The 21,504-nt window shown below is 41.4% G+C and overlaps 1 protein-coding gene across 1 annotated transcript in view; it reads left to right on the top strand.

Moving 5' to 3' along the window:
- The first annotated feature begins 977 nt into the window (after positions 1–977).
- The window catches only part of LOC101942014 (solute carrier family 9 member C1-like), a 28,360-nt gene continuing 7,833 nt past the window's right edge, over positions 978–21,504 (top strand). Inside the window, exons 1-4 of the mRNA XM_065591948.1 lie at positions 978–1,516; positions 6,094–6,194; positions 11,500–11,628; positions 17,581–17,746. Of these exons, the coding sequence (XP_065448020.1) occupies positions 1,396–1,516; positions 6,094–6,194; positions 11,500–11,628; positions 17,581–17,746 (517 nt within the window). The 5' untranslated portion in view covers positions 978–1,395. The remainder of the gene's footprint in view (positions 1,517–6,093; positions 6,195–11,499; positions 11,629–17,580; positions 17,747–21,504) is intronic.

Here is a 21,504-nt window from a genome sequence, read left to right as displayed (position 1 = left end):
AGTGTATTTTCAAATTATTACAAAGCAAAGCAATTTTTGGGGCCCCTTCCATAAAAAAAAGTTGCAATACTATAGTAACATATATTTGGAAATGTAAAAAAACAAATAGTGAAATACATTCAAAAATTAATTTGTAATAATTTGAAAATACACTAAACACATTATTTAAAAACATTAAATGCTTTAATGGTATGTATACATTTGCAATTACATAATGGGCTGTTGCTGGGTGATGGTGATGGTTAGGATGAGGTTGGGGGGGGGGGTCCGGCCCCTTACCATGCCGCTTACCCCCTCTCCTGGAGCCTCAGCGTGCTGCAACCAGGAGCGGCCCCGGACAATGTTGGAGCCACGGCGCTGCAGTGCGCCAGGGCCGCTCCTGGACGCGGCACACTGAGGAACCGGGGGAAGACGGAGGCGGGGGCAGCCTCCGACATATTCGTGGGGGCCCTGTGGAAAATTGCCCCACTTGGCCCCCCCCCCACCCCCGGGTGGCCCTGGCCCTGCAACACTTGTATAGGATAGAGAGGCGCTGCGGTGATTAAGCTTTGACAGGCTAGGAATTGGAGTCCTGTGCCTTTAAGACCCCAGTCCCAGGAACCCGCCCTCTGCTCCGAGGCTGACATGCAGTGTCCCTGTGAGAAGAACAAAAACAGCCTCTGCCCCCCCCCACCCACACCCCTAGATTAGTGAGCACAGTGGGTGGCTCATCCCACGGGGTCACTGTCCCCCCCCCCCCCCTAAACGGGGGTTTTGTACCCGCACAGGGTCTGGCAGTGTCTCCCGCCCCCCCCGACTTAACCCCGGCTCTCATCCCCCACCACCAATTTTTCCCCTTCGGCCCCTCTTCTGCCGCTAGCTACAGTAGCTTGAACCCCGCAGGCCAGTAAAATTCTGCCCCCTGCTCAGACCCTGACAGCTCCCCCGCTGCGATTTGCCCCCCTTAATCCTTTTAACCCCCCCCCCAAAGAGGAGGCAGCAAATCTTAAGCAGAAGTAAGGGCAGAGAGAGGGCAGTGGCTACAACGAAGGTTACTGGGCATGCTCAGTTCGGGTGAGCATGCTCAGTACACCCAAAGTAGGCCGGGCCTGAAACTAACTGAGAGAGGGCTCTGGTGGACCCTGTGGTAACAGGAAAGGTTGAGCTGGGGCGCTGCCCGCGGAGGGATCCGGCTCCTGGGACGGCCCCTCGCCACCTCCTTCTGAGGACTGGGTGGGAGAAGGGCTCCCAGGACCTGCGCTGAGCCTTTGCAGTGGGCAAGTGGGGAATCCATCCTTGCAGTGAGAAGGCCCAGCTAGGACTTAGGCCAGTGCCGTGGTGCCCCGTCTCTCCACTCGGGGGTGGGGGGTGCTGGCTGTGAGCCCAGTGAATTGAGTGACACGGGGCTCAGGCAGGATGAGCGCCATAAACAGCAGCTTTTTCTCGGTGGAGACCAAGTTCCATGGACAATACCATATCGTACGGACGAAGCCGCCATTCGTTGTGCTGCTGGTGTTTGTGAGCTGTGCCCTGGGAGGTAAGACACTTCAGGGCAGGCCGGCTCTGGCTTTTTTGCTGCCCCAGGCAAAAAAGCCTCCGGCCGCCCCCCCCCCCCCCGCGCCCCTCCGCAGCGCGGCAGGGGAGGATGGGGGGGGGGCGGCCGGAGCCCCTGGGGGAGGGCGGCGAGCCCCGCCTGGGGCTCCGCTCTCCCCGGCGGTCGGGGGGAGGGCACCGGGGGGGAGGGCGGCCGGAGCCCTGGGAGGAGGGCGGAGTGCCCGGCTGGGGCTCCGCTCTCCCCGGCGACCAGAGCGCTGGGGGGAGGGCGGCGAACCCCGGCCGGGGCGCCACTCTCCCTGGCGGCCAGAAGCCCGGGGGAGGGCGGCGAGCCCCGGCCGGGGCTCCGCTCTCCCCAGCGGTCAGGGGGAGGGCGCTGGGGGGGAGGGCGGCCGGAGCCCTGGGAGGAGGGCGGAGTGCCGGCCGGTGCTCCACTCTCCCCGGCGGCCAGAGCGCCGGGGGGAGGGCGGTGAGCCCCGGCCGTGGCCCCGCTCTCCCCGGCGGCCGGAGCACCGCACCGCGCCGCCCCCCTCCAGGTGCCGCCCCAAGCACAAGCTTGGTGGGCTGGTGCCTGGAGCCGGCCCTGCTTCAGGGCTCCTAATATTGAAATGATAGCAAGCAGGTATAGTCACATATTGGATGAATGTAGCACGACTTGTTCCTCCCAACCCAAGTGAACCTTGCAGACCTCTGGGAATAGAAAATCACCTGCTTGGCCTGTGTGATACCAGTCCATCTCAGCATGTGTGTCAGCGAAGTCTGTGGTTAATTATTGGAAATGGATCAGACCTAATTGCATTATGACATCATCTAGGCTGTAACTTCTCACTTTGACTAGTTTCACCTTTTATCTCTGTTCGCATGCACTTACCCCACTCCTGCAGCCCAAGCCTGCCAGCTTGCAGCACTCAGACAGCACCCTCATGACCACCCTGGGCAGTCTCCCATGTCACCCACCCCTGAGGCTGGCCCTGACTGACCGCTTTCTGGTATCTCATAAGGATACTTCAAGATCTTCCATTCTCTGATTTCTGGTTCTTACAGATTTATCCAGTTTAGTGTCTCTTAGCCAGCCAGCGAAGAAGGAAACAGTGAAGTTTTATGGCCTATTCTAGACATACTAGTCTGTTCTCTTTGGTTCCAGAATGATAATGCGGTTTCAGTATGTCTGAGATCTGCTGTGTCTCCTTTTGTGATCTACAGGAATTTCATGATGGAGACAACCTAGACTATAGAAGCGGTAGAACCTTGAGACTTTCTTGCATCTAGAGCGCTAAAAGACTTCTACCTGCACATACATGTTGTATCTAAAATACTTCCACTTAACTATAGGCCAAGAGTAGTTTTAGTAATCACTTTAACTTTTGGCTTTATGCCAGCATTCAGAGTTCATGAAGTTCACTGACATGGTGGATTTATGCTAATCAGGCTCCCCTTTTTGCTTTTCAGGTCGCAAAGAAGGGGGGAGGGAAGTGCCAGTGTTACTTAAGTTAAGGAAGACTGCATGGTCTGAGGTGCTTTTTATTTTCTGGGTATAAGGGCTAATTCCTTTAGAGTCATCACTACTTTGTTGGTGGAAAAAATCAGCTTCTGTGGAGGTGATCTGCCATGCAAAAACCTGGCATTCAGTCTATTACTTTGACTGTGAAATGACAAGTAATGTCAACATGTCAGCAGACTTGGCTCTTTGAAGGAAGGGTCTCAGGACCATGGTCCAAGGCACTCCCTAGTTCTGTTATCTTAGTAAGCCTGTCCCAGGTTTACCTGGGGTGCTACTACTTATAGCACAGAATCCAGACTGGTGGGCTCCTCTTCTAATGGGAGATTTTGGTTTAACTTTGTTCATTGATTTTCTGCGAAGGAGAGTACCTGTCTGGAAGTCTAGTGGCATATTTCAGAGTTCTGAATTAAGTGTGGCGGAGAGAGAGGACTTCTTATAAGTCCCCTGTTGGGGACGTGAAGCTTAACAAACTATAAGGGTGAAGCTGCCTGCAAAAGTGTAGTGAGGAACAGCAGCCCAGATTTTGAATAAATGGTCTCCTTCTTTGCAGAAAGTCACATTATAAAGCAAAGGCAAAACCTCCCATTTTCTAGTTGTGTTGGCTCTGAACTTTAATTTTCTCTTCTTAAGCTAAAATGAGGATTTTTTTTATTTCTCCTTATTTGGTTTCTTTAAAAATAAGTGTTAAAATTAAAAGTAATCACAGATTCAAGGAAGTAACACTGGAAGACACAATTGACAGTTCAGGTCCAGTTTTAAAATAACCGTTTAATTTTTATCAGGATTTACTTGGGCACAAAAATACATAACTAACTTTTTTTCTTTTCATATTTATATCTTATATGAATTATAAACATCACTTAGGGTGAAATAATTCTGTAAAATCCATGAGGTGGATTTGAGATGTGTAATGTAAATAAGCTTAATTTCAAGGCAGAAATAGTCCTCCTCCCATAAACAGAAAAGAGATTTGTGATGGATATCCATCATATCTGGATCAAGGCCAGAGTTTCTGCAGAAGCAGGCATGATTCAACCAAAAAGGGGTGTTTTTGTCTCCACACAACTCTATTCCAAATCTTTGTGTTCCTCATCTGTGTCAGGTGCAAAAGTTGTTGCTATTCTGTAAAAAAATAATGGGTGCACAGCAGTTACTGCAGAGCCAAAGCCACTGTACTAGGAAGGTGGTTAGACCTGCTCCTGTGTATAATAGCTATACTTTTGTTAATGGAAAGATTACAAATATCAACAATTAAGAATATCAGACAGACACTTTCCGGAGAATATTTCCTTATACCACAAACATGAGTTAACAGTTTGGAAAGGTAGAGTCATTTCCCAGATGTGCATGCTAAACCACAGGAAATTTACCCATGCTCTTAATATCAATACATTCAAGTGTGAAAATGGTTCACATTTTCACATGAAAATACTCAGAAAAATAGAACAAAAGTACTTGACTCTAAGGACATATCTACAAGGAGGGGTAATGTGCCCTACAGGGGTATGATTTCTACAGCACAGTAATGTGTTGGGTTTTTTAAAAACTGCACTAGCAGGGTTGACTACACAGACCAATTAATGTGCAACAAGTTAGTGTGCTTTAGAAATCACACCACTCCTAGTGTGCCTTGCTGCTCTGTGTAGAGAAGCCCTGTCTCTTGAACAGGCACACCTTACTGAGGAACTGGATGTGTATAGTTGCATGTTAACTATTGGTGAATACCACATGTGAAATAATCACACAGACGTGTGCTTCCCACCCCAAATATATTACATACTCCTTCCAAATTCTGATATATGAAAGATGCATAACTAAGTCTGTGACAGCTGGAAGAACTGTAAATGTGCCCATTTGATAGCAACAATTAGTCTTCTTACCATTAGTCTAGCTTGTTCTGTTATGATTTTGTATTTCATAACCTGACGGCTATGGAAATCATAAGTTCACTGATGTATATTGATGAAGCAGCACTCTGTGTGGACTGTAGCTGGCCAGGTCTCTCATTTTGTCTGCATTTTTAGATGGATGCTGTTGGGTTTTTTTCCTTAATTGAGGCTCAAGAAGGTATTAGGTGCCCATGATACCTATAGAACTTTTACCCATATTACCATGCTCATTTTGAAGATGTCTGGAGGAACTTTTTTGTGTTGTTGCAGTACCATATAATGCTTAACTTTTATCTTGTGCTATTTGATTTTAGTCCTCTACTGTTAGGGATGCAGCACATGAACTTAATAATAATATACTCAGATGCTACAGTACAAGGCTATTTGGAATTTGGTTACATGTAACTTTGGCAAATGTTTTTGGGGAGGTGCTAATATGGCTCTTGTTGGTTAGACTTTTTACTGGTATATTTTCATTGGTGTATTTTCAACTAGACTTGATATTGAAAATAGGAAAAAGAAGCAAGTAATTGGCTTTATTGCACAATTAAATGCTGAATAACACTATCCTAGTTAACTGAAACACTTCTTCAGAAATTGCCTCTGCAGATCCCCGTTATGGGATTTGCGTAATCTGTTTTCACTATATACCTTCCCTAAAGTGAATTCACACGTTGGATTGTTTTGCTGTTTATTCAAAACCCCATTTGGTTAAACACTTTCAGATGTCCATAAAACATTTTGGTGTTGTATTGAGGTAATCAATTCGAGATATAGAAAATGGAAGGGGGAAGGAAGAAAATATAAAATATCATTGGCAGATATAGTGAGTGCTTTTTGTTATGCTTGTCTCACTTTGTACATTTGAGCCGAAGGGAAATACCGATTCTGATTAGTGCTTACCAGTCAGACCAAGACCTTGAACTAGGAACATACATGCAGTTGTGTACTGGATATGAAAATAAGTACTGGTTGAACATTGAGTTTATGCATGTTAAATGTAAATTTCCACAAGTCTTATATTAGCCTGTTTTCAAACCTAAAATCAAGTAGCAGGTACAGGAGAATTTCAGGTCAGATCTGCTGGGCTGTTTCTGAGCAGAGATGCATGTTTTGAAATTATATACAATGATATTATTTTTATGTATAATAATCTCTTTTTATTTCCAGCTCTGTTGAGGACCATTCTGAAGGAATCAAACTTTCCTATTAATTTAATTCTTTGTTCGATTGGAGTTCTCCTTGGAGTAGTGGGCTACTTTGTAAAGGAGGTACTGTATATTTAGTAACTATAACCGTTATTAATGTGGGCCATAAGGCAACACATGGGTTTTTTGTTTGGTTTGTTGGTTTTTTTCACCCCACAGGGTTATAAATAGAGAGAGAGTTTAGTTTAGTGCAGGGGTTCCCAAACGGTGGACCATAGAACACTATCCTATATGGCTATCCTTGTTTCCAGATACTAAACAACATTCAGAGGCAGCTAAAAATACATACTTAATACTAGTTTTCCATACAAGATATTTCTGTAGCTGGCACAGGGATGCTATGAGATTGTCAATGAGAGGGGAGGTAGACCTTATAATTGTGAATGGGGTGGGTTTGCAAGAACGCTCTTTCTATTAAGTAGTAGTTCATGATATCAAAATATTTGAGAACTGTTGGTCTGGAGGTTAAAGTTCCAATCTAGGCTTCGAGATCTGGCTTTCGCCCACAATTGTCCCAATTTCGTCATTTGTGGGATAAGGATAATAGTTACTTAGTTCATAGGGTCTTCTATAGTATACTGAATATTTATAAATCATTTTGAGATCCTCAGATGGTAGGCACTGTAATTGCAAAGTATAGTTTCTGGACTGCCTGTTATGGAAAAAATCATTTTGGTAAAACCTCACTTTTCATTACTGCACATAAACAATAGATTATGTGCTTACTGTTACACATTTGGGGGCCTATTCATGAACAGTTTACTGAAGAAATGTCAGTGGAATAAAGTGACAAAAGTGTAATTGTTTCTTATCTCACAACCTGAAAACTGAAGTAAAACAGGAATAAGTCAATAATTTTTTTTTAATTATAAATAAAACTGGGGGTGATACAATTGGATTACTAGAAATTACTCTTAACGTGTGTGGTAGAATGATGTTTGTTGACTTTACTATTATTAAAAACATGTGTTCCATACTTGTGCTAAAGAGAAATCAGCCTACTAATAAAAAAAATTTGAAATCCCTATTTGGAAAGCTGCGTATAAAGCACTTGTGTAGTGATTTACCTTTTTCCTCATGTCATAAATATAGTAATCCTCCCAACAGCTCTACAAGGTACTGCAGATATGTAACTACAGATAGAGGAACTGAAAAACAGTGAGGCTATGACAAGTTTTAGGCCACACAGTGGGGTGGATAAAAATGATTTTATTAAAAAAAAAAAAAAAAAGGTTTTACTTTTTATATATATATATATAATTGTGATTTTTTAAAAATTAAATACTGGTTTATTTTTTAAAGTAAACCTCTTTGAAATTATAACAACATATGTTAAGGCCTAAACTTACAAAAATCAATTAAATAATTTAAAAGAAATTAAAATATTAATATTAAGCAGTACATGTTTGCTGTTAAAGTTTCAAAGAAAGTCAAACCACTGAATTGGTGGAAGTTACTAACTAAGCACTTGTAACCTGAGTTTGTTGAAGTGCTGAACCAGTTTTTGAGCCTCTTCTGTAGGTGCAGAGAGAACATTTGGGTTTATTCACCTAGTTCAGTTCAATGACTAGTTCATTTAAAGTTAAGAAACCAACTGAAGAAAAAAGTAGAAAAGCTTGTGAATAAAAACTAGATGTAAAAGGATGAGATCTACTATATCTAAAATCCTGAAGGACATTGGTGACCAGAAATATTCAGTTCATTTAAATAACCTACAGATAATACTTTGTTTAATAAATCAGTTAGTTTTAAATTTAAAACAGGATTTGATAATATTTTTTCTTGTGTATCCAACACATGTAGAGTAGTTTTAGTTAACTACGAAAAATGTTGTAAAATGCCATTTTTGTGCATTTTTAATTGAATTCAAATTTCCAAATAGAGCTTGACACAAATCACAAGTAAAAAAATTAATCATCATCTAGTAAGTAAGAAATGTGAATAAATGTAAGATAAGCTATATAATTGCTTAAATGTGTATAGATATAGTGTGTCCTTCTGTTTAGTAAAAAGAAACACCAGATGTAGTTTAAAGGTTATATTTAGTTGCACATCAACATGTTTTAATGGTTACCAACTAATGAGAATTATCCTTTCTTTAGGAAAATAACTAAAAAGTACAAATGCAGAAGAAGATTAAAATCAATGATTAAATCAAGGTTTCCTGTTTGCTGATTTAAATTGTGATTAAAATGGATGATTTAAATAATTTCACTCTGCAACACAGCAAATTAGTGGTAGAGATGGGTTTTATTACCCAACCATCGCTCTGTCTTAAATTTATGTTTAGACCACAGTAACACACTAAACTGTTGCTGCATCTCTGCATATGCATCAACAGAACAAAAATCTTGTATGATGAGGAATAAGTAATGCAATGATTTGTTAGTATTTTTAAAAATTTGTTGTGATAGAATGGTGGATTTTTTTAATTAGGTATTTGAGTCAATAGGCCATTACCTACTGTGCTTTAACACTTTTAAGTCAAATTTTAGACCTAAAAGATAATGATGCTTCTTTCATGATTATAATTTTAGTGTAATTACTTATGTTTATAATTAGAAATCTTGAAAAATTATACAACATTCTGTTCTAATAGATTTCTCACTGCAGTTAAACAGAGTGGCCACTCACTAGCTTCCAAGGTATTTTCTCCCTGCCCAGCTTCAGTTTCTGCAGACTCTCTCCTGTGCTTTTCTCATTTTGTTTTCTGCCTTGACTCCAGGCAGAAGATCCTTTTTGAGCCTTGACTCCTGTGGCTCTTTGTTGAGCAATCAGCTAGTTGGTTAGGCAGAAAATGCGACAGGCATCGCTAAACACAAATTTCCTTAGCAGCAGGCTCATATTGTCATCATTCTGAATCCCCTTCTTGCTCTCCCTTGCAAACAGTTGGAGCAGTCTTGGAAGTTCTTTCTCACAGGGCAGGCAGAAGAGTTTCTAACAGCAAGACCCATGGTAGCTGTCAGAAACCAGGAGATTCTGTCTCCCGTTCATCTCAGGCTTCCAGTGGTGAGACCACCACCTTTGTCAACATTAGGAATTCAACCTCCCCCTTTACTTCTCAGGATAGGTGGCATATTTTGAAAAATCCTCCACACTGTGCACCAGTGATCCCACTTTTGGCGTTTGTGCTCCTCTAGAGCTGGCAGCACTTTAAAGAGAGCCCCTTACTTGTCTGCAAGTTCGCCTTACTGGACTGAATGCTCCAGCTCCTCCACTCATCACAGAGGCCAACCTGACACTGTGGAATACCACAGCATTTCAACCCCTCTTCCCCTCGAAAGTCCCAGTAAACTCGGGACACACATCAGAGAGTTTCATTTGCTGAGACTGGGGACGCCACATTTCTCAGTACTGTAGTTTTCCTTCTTTCCACAGGAGTGCCAGGGGATGTTCCTATCAGACTCTTACCATAAAACATGGGCTTTAGGATGCCAAAGGGCTTATTAATCATGTAAGAAATGTTTTATGGAGGTGATTTATCCAGACATCCTCTCCTTAGTGGTCAGGTTATCAATCCAAAGTCCCATTCAGTGTTAAGGCTACTTCACTTCCCTATGCAGGTCTGCTTACCTCCTTTCTTTGTCCTCTCACTTCTCTGTTTCTCCATCCACACACTCTAATGTAGGTTAAGATTGAGAGGAAAAGCTTTAAAAGGTCCATGGTCTCTGAGAGGAAGGTTAAACCATCTTCTCTTCCTCCTCTTATATCCTCTTTCTCCTCAGAGGAGGCATACTTCATCAGACATTTCAGTTCTGATAAAGGATTTGTTAATGAAGCAAATATCTAGAACCACAAGACTTTAGTAATCCCCTACTGAGCTCCCTGGACCCTGCAGGGGACTACTAGAACAAGGATTGACAGAAGGATGGGAGTACTTGTTTGGGCAGATTCAGGAAAAGACATTTCTGTTCCCAAAGTATTTGGCTCAGATAATCACAGAAATAGGGAGGGATCCGGATACTCGCATAGATGCTTTGCTAAAACTGAGGGGTGTGTAGTTCAGGGGTGGATGTGGCATGCAAAGATGCCCTTTGCGCTTCCTTGAACTTGGGCCTATGGTGTACTACTCTAGTTTTCCAATGTAACTTAGAACAGCCTTTGGGCTTCTGTAAGGTTTACCGGCTGCCAGAGGCTAGGGATCATGCCAAAAGCAGGTGCTGATGGGGGCGCATTGGGCCACTAAATCAGTTCTCCACCATGAGACGATCTCTCTACACTGGGTAATTCTCTTGTGATTGGCCAATTTTTCACTTATTCGTCACTCGGTGGGATCAACCATTCCATTCTCTTTCACATCCCAGCCATCTATCCCTAGCAATTAAAGAGTTATTACAGTAGGAGGAGGTCTCTGACAACCTATTCAGGAATGTGCATTCCCTTGACCAACCTGCAGTAGATAAATTGCCACAGATGACAATCTGAAGGGATGGTGTGCCACCTTGTACAAAGTCAATGATTGTGGACCAAGTGGGTCAATCTTTAATTAGGAGGATCCCGTGTCCCTCTACCTTTTTATTTACTGCTTGCCAAATGATCCCAAGAATAAAAATATGCAGAGGACACTTGAAGGAGAAATGAAAGTTACTTGCATGTAGGTGGAGTTGTTTGAGGTAGACTCTGCATATTCATATTCCCAGTCTGCCTTCCCCTTTTCTGGCACCATGCCCCCTTTTATAGCCTCCTCCTCAGAATGTGCTTGAATGATGAGGGAAGGAGAAGGAGGGGTGCATGTGTGCTCTAATGGACACTGTATCAGCAGGTTCCACCATCCAAGCTGCACTGGTTGGTGCATCCCAAGAATGTGAATATGCAGAGTCCATCTCAAAGAACTCTGATAACCATCATTTATTTCTGTATATAAAACTGCAATGTTTTCTCCACAGGTATCTTTCATACTAGGTTCCTAGGTTTAGAGGGAAAGGCCTTCTGTGAAAGAGTTGTGCAAGGCCGTCATCTGGCAGTCTACATATATTTGTTACAAGGCACTACTGACTTTTACTGTCCGTTTCACAGATGCTTTGCCTTAGGTGGGTGCTGAGCATTGTCATTTTGTAATTGCCTTTTCCTCCCCAGCTGGGGAACCTGTGCGCACTGTTACTTGGAGCCCATTGGTCCAAATTGTTAAAAGAGACAGTGCAATTTGGTGAGAGGAGAATGACAAATATTTAGAAGTCGTTGATTGATCATATTGTCTTGACAGTTTGAACAGCAAAGAGAAACCAGTTGGTCCAGAATGATGATTACTTAATATCCTTGCAGATTTACAGATAGAAAAATTTTAATTTCCCCCCCAATTCCATAATATATATTATTTTTTTCCAGAAATCACTTAATAAGTGTACTTTACCTTCTTTTGTATTGTCAGTTTACTATTTTGACAGAATACATTGCAGAGATTGATCCGATCCTGTTTCTTCATATGTTCACACCTGTTATAATATTTACTGCTGCTTTTGAAATGGATTTTTATATATTTCGGAAATCATTTTGGCAGGTAAGATGTGATTTCAGAAATTTCCTATTAGAGTCCATTATTATATGGAAAAGATAAGAGGTAATTGTGTCCTTGTTTTTCTTTGCTGTAAAGTGGTGCAATGGTTTGGTATACATTATACATTTTAAAAAGAAAAGGAAAAGCTTCATTGGGGCAATAAGAATTTAGAAACCTTTTAACCTTTTAAATGTAGTGCCACCTCATCTGTGAGTTGGGAGTGTGCCTATCTCAACCTGGAGTGAAGAAAAGAGAGGTCTTGGGGAGAGAGAACTGGGGTGGGTCACAGCCCTCAATTGCTCTGTCTTTCCAGTGCTGATCTTAAGGTCTATGGGGGAGGGTATTAGAAAAGATCTGCTCAACAGAGAGCTTAGAGGCAACTTCACTGTAAAAGACCCAGTATACTCCTCAGGAGACTTCTGCCAAACCTTGTTTTCTCCTTCACCACCCTGTCAGATGTCCATTCAATCTCTTCAGGGAGGTCTGCATGAGACGGAACGTTTCTGGCAAGTTTCAATTATAAAGCTGTTTCCAAGAACAAGGTTATGGAAAAACACGTTTTGCCCATGTAAAAGAATAATTCTTACAACTCTTTCATTGAAAAACTTAGCACCTCTCTGCTGTGGAACAAGATACTTGAAATTTGTCATTGGGGCAGGGTTGCCCTGGTGTCAGAGTTGTGCCTTTTACTTTGTCTGTGAAAATTTGCCCAAATTGGGCACATGCTCAGTGGAGTCTAGTTAGAGTTTGACAGCTAAATTCTCCAAAGAGTCAGTCTGCACTGAGCATGCTCTGTCCCCTTGCAACTCCTATATGCTGACCGGATTGTGCATGCGCTATCTCAAGGTTGGAAAGGATGAGCAGGACTTTCCCTGAAACTGCTCCTCTTGGCTGCTGGATGCTGCTTGGCATTGGGTATGTGGACAGAGAGCAGGCAGACTGTCTTTCCCGTGCTCTCAGTGCTCCTGGTGCTGGCACCTAGTCAGTGAGGAGGAGGAAACAGACAAACTTGAATGCAAAAGGATCAGGAGTGTAGGTGGAGGGGGTGAGATATGCAGGGCAGAGACACACAGGAGCTCAGGGGTGGATTTAGGAGCATGGGGGGAGGGGAATAGCAGCAGGAGCAGGACAACAAGGGACAGATGATGTGGGGAGATATGAACAAGTGATAAGGGAAAGAGATGCGGTGAAGGAGTGGAGGAGAGGGGAAGGAGCAAAGGATAAGGGCGATAGGCACAATGAGTGGGGACAGAGGTAGCAATTAAGCTGGGGGGAAATGGACCATGCCAGAGAGGGGCAGGAACTGAGGTGGTGGGGGATAGGTCAGAAGGGGCCAGGGAAAGGCTTGTGGGGGACAGGGGCAGAAGAGTCTGTAACCACGAGTTACTACCCGGTATGTTCCCCGACAGAATTTAGATTTTAACATATTATTCTTGAGTCTCAACATTCCTTTGCTTTCTAGTAAATAGTTGTGAAACCCTTTGGGTCAAGTGTGTCTCCATCCCCTCTAGTGGCAGGTTCACATGGAAAAGTCTTATACTACTACCAGTTACTACAATAACTCAAGTGACAGAGGACTACGCTGTGGCTCTAGAGATCAACCCAATCCTGCTGAAGACCGCATTGGGGATCATTATGGTTCCACAGAATGGAATTTTTGTTCGTTTCAGTTTTATGGGTTTTTAAAAAGGAAATTGCATCCAAGATTTTTAAAAGAATATTAAGATTGCAAAGACCAGTATGCAAAGTTAGGAAATGATAGAATTAAGTGTGCTCATGCAACCTTAATTGGCCCTCTTGTTTATGCATTAGTACAGTCTTTAGTTACATGATCTCACAGTATATTTTCTGCAGGATCCCTACCTCATTTAGTGCACCTGATGGACTGTGCTTTGGGAACTCATTCGGGATGTTAGCTGAATGGAGATCTTGTGTGTAGGATTCCTGCCTCATTTGTTGCAGAGGTTGGAAAGTGTGTGATGAATGAGGAAGGGAACTGCAGGAAGAGAAGGGATTGCCTCATGGTTAAGACAGTTGAATGCCACACTGGAGAACTGGACTCTGTCCCTGCCTATGCCCCAGAGCTTCTTTGTGATGCAGTGCAAATCACTTAAACAGAAACTTTCATAGATGTCCATGGTGTGTTCATCATTTTCTGAGTACCCAGCATGAGACACAGGGGTCTGATTTGCTGAAGTGCTGAGAACTCGCCAGTGAGGTCAATGGAAGCTCTGCTCTGAAGATATAAGTGCTCTAAAATGCTAAGTACACTGAAAAAAATAAAGCTCTAGGCATCTCATGGGCACCCAAAATTAGCTGACATTTTTGACAGTTTTGTTTTTAATCTCTGTCTCTGAGTTTCCCCATGTGTAAAATAGGGATAATATTCACCTTATCTCATGGGTTTTGTGAAGATAGGTTCATTAACATTTGTAAAATGTTAAGATACTATGATGACACCACTGTAGAAAAGCCAATGAGGAAATGAATAATTATATTCAATGCAGGGTTTGGATGGTGTGCAGCAAACAATGTATGGCATTACACACTGAATGATGAGGATAAAAAAGGAATATTGACTAGCTCCCCATTCAGTGAACAACTGTCTGTCCTGTGTATTGTATGAGGTAGAGTCTTACAGAAAATATTGGATGTAATCATAGATTCATAAATCTGAAGGCCAGAAGGGACCACTATGATCATCTAGTCTGTCCTCCTGTATAATACAGGCCACAGAACTTATCTGAAATAATTCCTGTTTGAACTAGAGCACATCTTTAAAAAAATCCATTCTTGAGTTAAAAATGTCCAGTGATAGAGAATCCACCACAACCTTTGGTAAATTGTTCCAATCATTAATTACCCTCACTGTTAAAAGTTTACACCTTATTTCCAGTCTCAATTTGTCTAGCTTCAACTTCCAGCCTTTGTATCATGTTATGCCTTTGTTTGCTAGTTTATAATAATAATAATATATGGAGATATACCTATCTTCTAGAACTGGACGGGACCCTGAAAGGTCATTGAGTCCAGCCCCCTGCCTTCACTAGCAGGACCAAGTACTGATTTTGCCCCAGATCCCTAAGTGGCCCCCTCAAGGATTGAACTCACAATGCTGGGTTCAGCAGGCCAATGCTCAAACCACTGAGCTATCCCTCCCCCCATTATCAAATATTTTCCCCCCTGAAATCAAGTCATCCCGTGACCTTCTCTTTGCCAAGTTAAATAGATTGAGATCCTTGAGTCTATCATTGTAAGATATGTTTTCCAACCCTTTAATCATTTTTGTGGCTCTTCTCAGAAACCTTTACAATTTATCAACATGCTTCTTGACACACTGTAATCATCGTGGCAGATCCTAGGGGGACTTAGCCTTCTTGCAGATAGCACACTACCCACATGGATCTCTAGCTAGGTCCTTAAGGTGGTCATGCTTGATATTCAGTTTATGTCCATTGCTGGCAATCTTAGCATGACATCGAACCTTTTTCACTGCCACTTGATTGCTGGTGGTGTAGCTGCATTTCCTTGGTGTAAACACTTTGGTCTTCCATCCTAATAATGTGTCTATGCCAAGAAAGCTGCCGAAACTGAATCAGTGCTGATGGATATGGTTGCTGGGTTCAGCTTTGAATATCCTCATTTCTGATCTTGAACTGCCATTTAGTATGAAATAGCTGATGAAGACAAGAATCAAAAATGTCAATTTAGTGTTCTATGGCCTTCCTTAGTGCTCACATTTCGCTGCCACATAACGGAGTTGGTATAGCCATGATTCTGTAGATCTGCTGCTTGGGCTCCAGACTTCCCCAGAGAGTCCACAGAAAGGCCTGAAATATGACAATAGCTGCTGCTTTGCAAGTATCCACATCTTTTAAGCATCCTCCAGCACTGTCAATGATGCTTCCTAAGTATATGACAATTGCCACCTGCTTTATGTCTCACCTGGAATGGTAAATACTAAGCTGGTTGTAATCTGTACCTGGAGGCTGCTTGATGGTGTTTTTTGAATTGTGGACACTAGAGCTGGTAAATAAAGACTGTATTGTAATACGTATGCACAAGGGAGCTGAATTAGGATTGCATGAGTAACTTTAATTTTGGTGTTTCCTAACTCTTGAGTGCAATCTTAATATTCTTATAACATAAGGTTTTTTAATGTAATTATTATATAGATAAAGATTGACTATGTTCCCCAAAGTGATCAGTATGTATATCAGCACTTCAGTATTTGCTTTTTCAGTTCAGATATAAACTCTTCTGTGAAAGCTGCCAGTTAGAAACTGGCTGAAGAAATTGTACAGAAATGTTTAAATTAGAGAAAACAAAATGAAATCTGAACAAAGAAACTGTTATCCAGCCCCTGATGGGGGGAAAAAAAAAACTTTGATTCCTGCAGTTTGGTGGTGTTTGGGAAATTATTTTAATGCCCTTTCAATTTTCAGTAGCTGAAAGCATGCACAGACCAAATTGGCATTGTACACGACAGAACCCAATATGCCATCTCCTGAGAAGCACATGTATCTTCTAATGGAAGTCTGCAAGTTCTAAAAGAGCCTAAAAGTTTGTTTATAGTACTGTACCATTTAGTTGCTTTAGTCATGGACCTGGACCATGTTGTGCTAGATGCTGTACTAACACAGAACAAAAATATGGTTCCTATTCTGAAGAGCTTACAATCTAAATAGACAAGACATATGAAGGGTGGGGAAAGGGTATAACATACAAGCAGAGAGGACAATGTGATGGCAGAAAACATCATATTAGTTCTATTATTTTTTTCTTTTGCTGGGTTTAGTTAGAAGGAAGGATAAGCTCAAGGAAGGGACGAGGGTAAGGGGAACAGGGGAGAAGAGGGTTAGAGGAGTGATGCTGAGGTGAAGAGGTTGTGGTGGAGGTGGAGGAGGAGGGCTGGAACAATAGCACAGGGCAAAAAAAAAAGTTCAGTCAAAACTGTAGAAAGTTCTTCAAAAAACTAAAGGGGTGCAGTCACTGATTCTGCCCCTACTAGCTGGAGTCTCTGGCTGTTCCCTTTGCACTTTTCTCTCAAACCTACATGGCAGGGTGAAGGGGAAGACACCACCTGGGTTCTAGTGCCCAGTTCAGGGTCTGAGGGATGTTGTGGGGAAGGTACCAGACTGGGTATAGGAAGTGCCACTTAAATACATCAGATTGTAGGCTGAATATTGGTAATTTGTTAGAGAGACTAGTTGTTTTGGTAAACTCCTGCCGTAGCACTAGGAAATTGGGGGTTCTTCATATTGACATGCAGATTATTGCTTCAAATCCCAGTGCAGTTGTGATTGCAAGTCTGGTAAAGAAATTAAAACTTCCAGCTTTACAATATTTGTTTAAAACTACTATAGGTGACTAAAGGATAGTTAAAACAGCCCCCATTAACAATTTACTTGATGGGAAACCTCTTTGAACTGTTAAAAGAATAAGCAGGGGATTGGTGATACCATTTGAAGTGGCCAGAATAACACAAAAAGCAATTCACAATTCAGCCACCCATCCAACCTTAACTCTGTCCTGTAGTGATGCCATGAATTAAAAAAAAAAAATCTGTTTTAAAAAAATCAGTTAAATTTAATCCAGCACTACAAGCAGTGATATTACCCACTTGTGATTGTATGGTTATTGCAGGGTGGCTGCACAAAGAGGAATTAAGGTTGTTCACATGCCTTAAAAACTGTTTATTTTAATTTCTTAACATGTTTGGGTTTCTATTAATTTAACCTTAACTCTGAATTTCCTAGGGTTTGTAATGCTTATTTATGGGATAATTATAATATCTCAATAATATTTGTACCCTTAAATTACTTATATGCACTAAACCTTAAATCCAGTGTAACATAGTTTTTGTCTGGGAATGTAAAATGAATAATCTTGTGATACAATAGGATCTATGAATATTTTAAAATCTAATAATACATTTATGAATTGTCTTCACAGATATTGCTACTTTCAGTTCCTGGCCTTTTGCTGAATTGTACTTTAATTGGATGGTTAACTTATAAAATCAATAAGTATAACTGGAACTGGCACGCTAGCATGTTGTTTGGAACCATTCTTAGCACAACAGATCCTATCCTCTCTGTGGCTTCCGTGAAAAACATTGGTATGTCAATTTTTCCAACAGTTTTGAAAGTATGTATATTTTGAGATTTAAATAATCTTGCACATAGTACAGAAATTGAGACATACTGTATTTCATCACTCTTGCTATTTTTTGAGCTTATCAAATTCTTGAAAACAAAAATGCGGAGGAGGACTGGGAAAAATGAAGTGCTAACATTTGTAAACAATCGAGGAAGACTCCCCAAAATAATAAAACAGAAGTTATAAATTGAATGTGGTGGACAGCAACAAAAAAATTATCAAAACACTCCAAATATAACTGGTGCTATTAATTATGAGCTCTGCTTTGGATTCAGACAAGTTAATGTGAGCTAAAACAAAAGCCTCCGCCTGAATGTCATTGAAGCCAAAGTATATTTAGGGCAAGAGCAAACTTAAAAAAATACCATTCTTTACTGACCTTTGTCTTTAGAACCCATAGTGAGTGATACAGTGACAATGTAACTAAAACAAATATTTCAATTAATATAACATAGATGGAGACCAAATGTTTTATAAGGGAAGCTTTTGTCCATTTCGTTCTGAGGGAATGAAAGGAGCTAAAGAGTTGTTTGTGATTTTTGCCAAAGCCCTTAAAATTCTTAACCTTGAAGTAAAAGTGACTGTCCCTTATCTCTTTGAACATAGGGAACATGCTAAGATCTGAAACTTTTTTTTCCCTGCAGCTGTAGCTAAAGCTTCCCCCAAAAACTTCTGACAAAAGAGGCCTGGATTTGAATGGGTTCTAGAGATGACATTCTGAATTCTCAGGACTGGAACCACATGTTCCCTCTGGCCACTGTGTAAGAGAGAAGAAGGGCATGAGATGTGAATCTTGTGATGATGCAAAAAGCAACATAAATAAGGAAGAATCTTATACATGTTTTGAAGTTTCTCATACGTGATTCTATTATCCTTAGATTTTAATTTGAGAGCATCTTAATAGTTTGCATCCAGGAGAGTCAAGTTGTAGCGATGACCAAGCCACAGCAGCACATAAAGCTAAAAAGAAGGTGTCATGGTCTATTTTGAAAGATATTTATATTATATAGGATCCTTAGATAAAATTACCCCTTCCACAAGGTTGCCATCTTTTTGGTATGGGAAGACATTTCTGAGTCCACCTTAGAAATAAAATTTTGACCTTTTTTTCCTTAAGAGATTTGTATAATGAGGAGGCAGAGCTTACAAATATTCTTCCAACTTGTAGGCAGTCACTCTAAATGAATATCTTTTAAATATTTAGGAATAGAAAAATATTGATCCTTAAATTTTTCATTTGAAGGAGATTTCTTTTGAGGGTTTCTGGGGATTTAGAGTCTGCATCTTCAATCTTGAGGATCTTGCTAATTTTATAAATTAATTTGATTAAATTGGTCTACTACCCACAAAGTCAAACTAATATGGTTGAGGAGCCTAAGATAGAGAAAAAACTCACACTCAGGAGGATTATGATGTTAACCTTTGTAGGGCTTGTGTTCACTAGCAAATTAGGCTGTTAGAATACAGCCTTAAGGAATCCTGTTAACTGGCACGATGATAAATGTGAATTTGAAAGTCAAAATGGACAGGAACAAGATGTGTTTAACATTGTGTCAGCTGTTCAAGGGTAAACCTTGGTTCCAATAGGGGTTTTTCTCTTTTTTGCTTCTTTATGCTGTCTAAAAAAAGCCTGAGAAAATTGAACAATCCCGCCCCACTTTTTGTTGTTTTTAAATATGAAGAAGTCTTGTCTTCCATGTTTTGCTTAAGGTCTCCTAGAAGATCTGGAGAACTGGAATTCTGTATTTTAGAATGTTTATTTTAAAAGTGGGCTCTTAACTTTGAATTTCTAAGCTTTCGAATGTGTATGTTTTGCATCTTTGTTTGAAAATAGTGTTTTCTTAAGACAGTCCATCAGTGCTTTGTCTAGAGAAAGAGACCCCATTCATAACTCCTCAGATGCTAGAAATGATTCAAACCCAATAGCTGTTCAAAATCAAGATGACTATTTAGAGCCCAGCACAGAGAATCACTCATCTAAGGGTCAAAATAGGCATGGCTTTGGCCATAATTTTACCGCAATGGTTAAAATTTGCAGTGAGCCAAAAATTTATTGCATGAATGGTTTCCCAGCAGCATTCATCAATTGCCAATTCTCTCTAGTGGCTAGAATTGCTTGTGCTATGCCTTGGTATCCCCTGGGTAGAATTGCAGAGAATGTATCTCAAAAAATTCTTTCTGAGTTCATGGAACCACTCACTGGATCCAATGCGAAATAAGGCATAATTCTTGGATCTTATCCAAATGTCCCTTTGAGGTAAGGTAAGACTAAAGAACATGCTGAAAGCCTGATTAGTTTTCACTGTAGAGGGTGGGGAACTGTCACGGATTCACAGGATCGGTGCTACACCCCCAGCTTTGGAGGAATCCCTTCCGTGTGCCAGACCCCAAGTAGTCTCACTCTTCCTTCAGGGTAGGCCACTCAGCCTCACTGCCTTCTTAGACTGAATCTCTGTGGCTCCAGCACTCCTGCTTCATATTGTGAGCTCTGTTCAGCAAGTCATACTGAGGTAGACTCCTGGTAGACACTTATGCACTCTTCAGGGATTAATGCACCTCACCAAGTATCTGCAGTGACACTCTAACAGCGTTGTCAAAAGAGTAGGGTTTATTAGTCAGGTGGAACACAGAATAGTAAATCTGTAGGTTGGCATAGAGAAATGAAGGTCAAAGCAGAGTCCAAGTCCAGTCTAGTTAGCTCAAAGCCCAGCTAAGCTGTACTCAACCCCCATGTTCAGGCTCTTCCTTTCTGTCTGACCTTGTTCAACTCCCAGGTGAAAGCCCCTGACTCCTTCCAGCAACCAACTGTTATCTCTTACCAGTCCTTTGTTTTTGAGCTGGGGCATTGGGCTCAGCTTCCCTGCTGAGAGATGGCAAAATCAATCTCTCTCTTGGTCATGGGTTGCTAGGTGTCAATGCCATGGTGATTGGCTTTTCCATTGTATTCTTGGATGTTCCATTGACATGGGGTTGACCTCAGACAGTCCTTTTATAACGAACCAGTCAGGCTCAGACAGCTAGGGCAACATTCATACCTGTGTCTCTTAGCCTGCCCTGAGAGCAAACAGTCCTTTTTCTCTCACTGGGTAACCATGCAAAATATAAGGGAAACTGGAGCACACATAGGTTTCATAAAAATATTACAGAAAATTCCCACTTCATCACCAGAGCATACACAGAGGACAAGATAATTCAGGATTTACAGGCCCTTGCCCGGGAAAATGAAAGCAACTCTTTTGAGGTTCCACTTAAGGCTGTACAATTTTCTATATGTCCTCTTCATTCACTTTGATTGCACTACCAGTGTTGTGTCTTATCAAAAACATGAGAATTGCCATATGTGATCAGAGCAGAGGTCTATTGAGGCTACATCACTGTATTGTCTTTTATTAGACTTCTCACAGGAATAGAAATCTACATAGGATAGGGTAAAAACATAAAAGTTTTTATTAACAAGCATTTTCCAGTATTAATACTCTGTTCTCAGCAGCATAGCTCACCACATATAGACAGAGAGAGAGAGAGAGAGAGAGAACCTAGTATATAAGTCACTTCCTGAGCCTCTTTTAAAGTAACAGTGTACCCAGATATATGTAGCTCATGTACAATACATCCCCCTTATAAATAAAAGAAGTTTGGAGATGCCATTACCAATGTTCCTGCTTCATAACAGCATTAGGACATGCCATAGTCCTTCCATTCTGTGTTTAAATCTTT

This window comes from Chrysemys picta, chromosome 4 (assembly GCF_011386835.1).
Source record: "Chrysemys picta bellii isolate R12L10 chromosome 4, ASM1138683v2, whole genome shotgun sequence".
NCBI lineage: Eukaryota > Metazoa > Chordata > Testudines > Emydidae > Chrysemys > Chrysemys picta.
The sequence above is the reverse complement of the archived record's forward strand: the minus strand, read 5'-3'. Positions and strand labels throughout refer to the sequence as shown.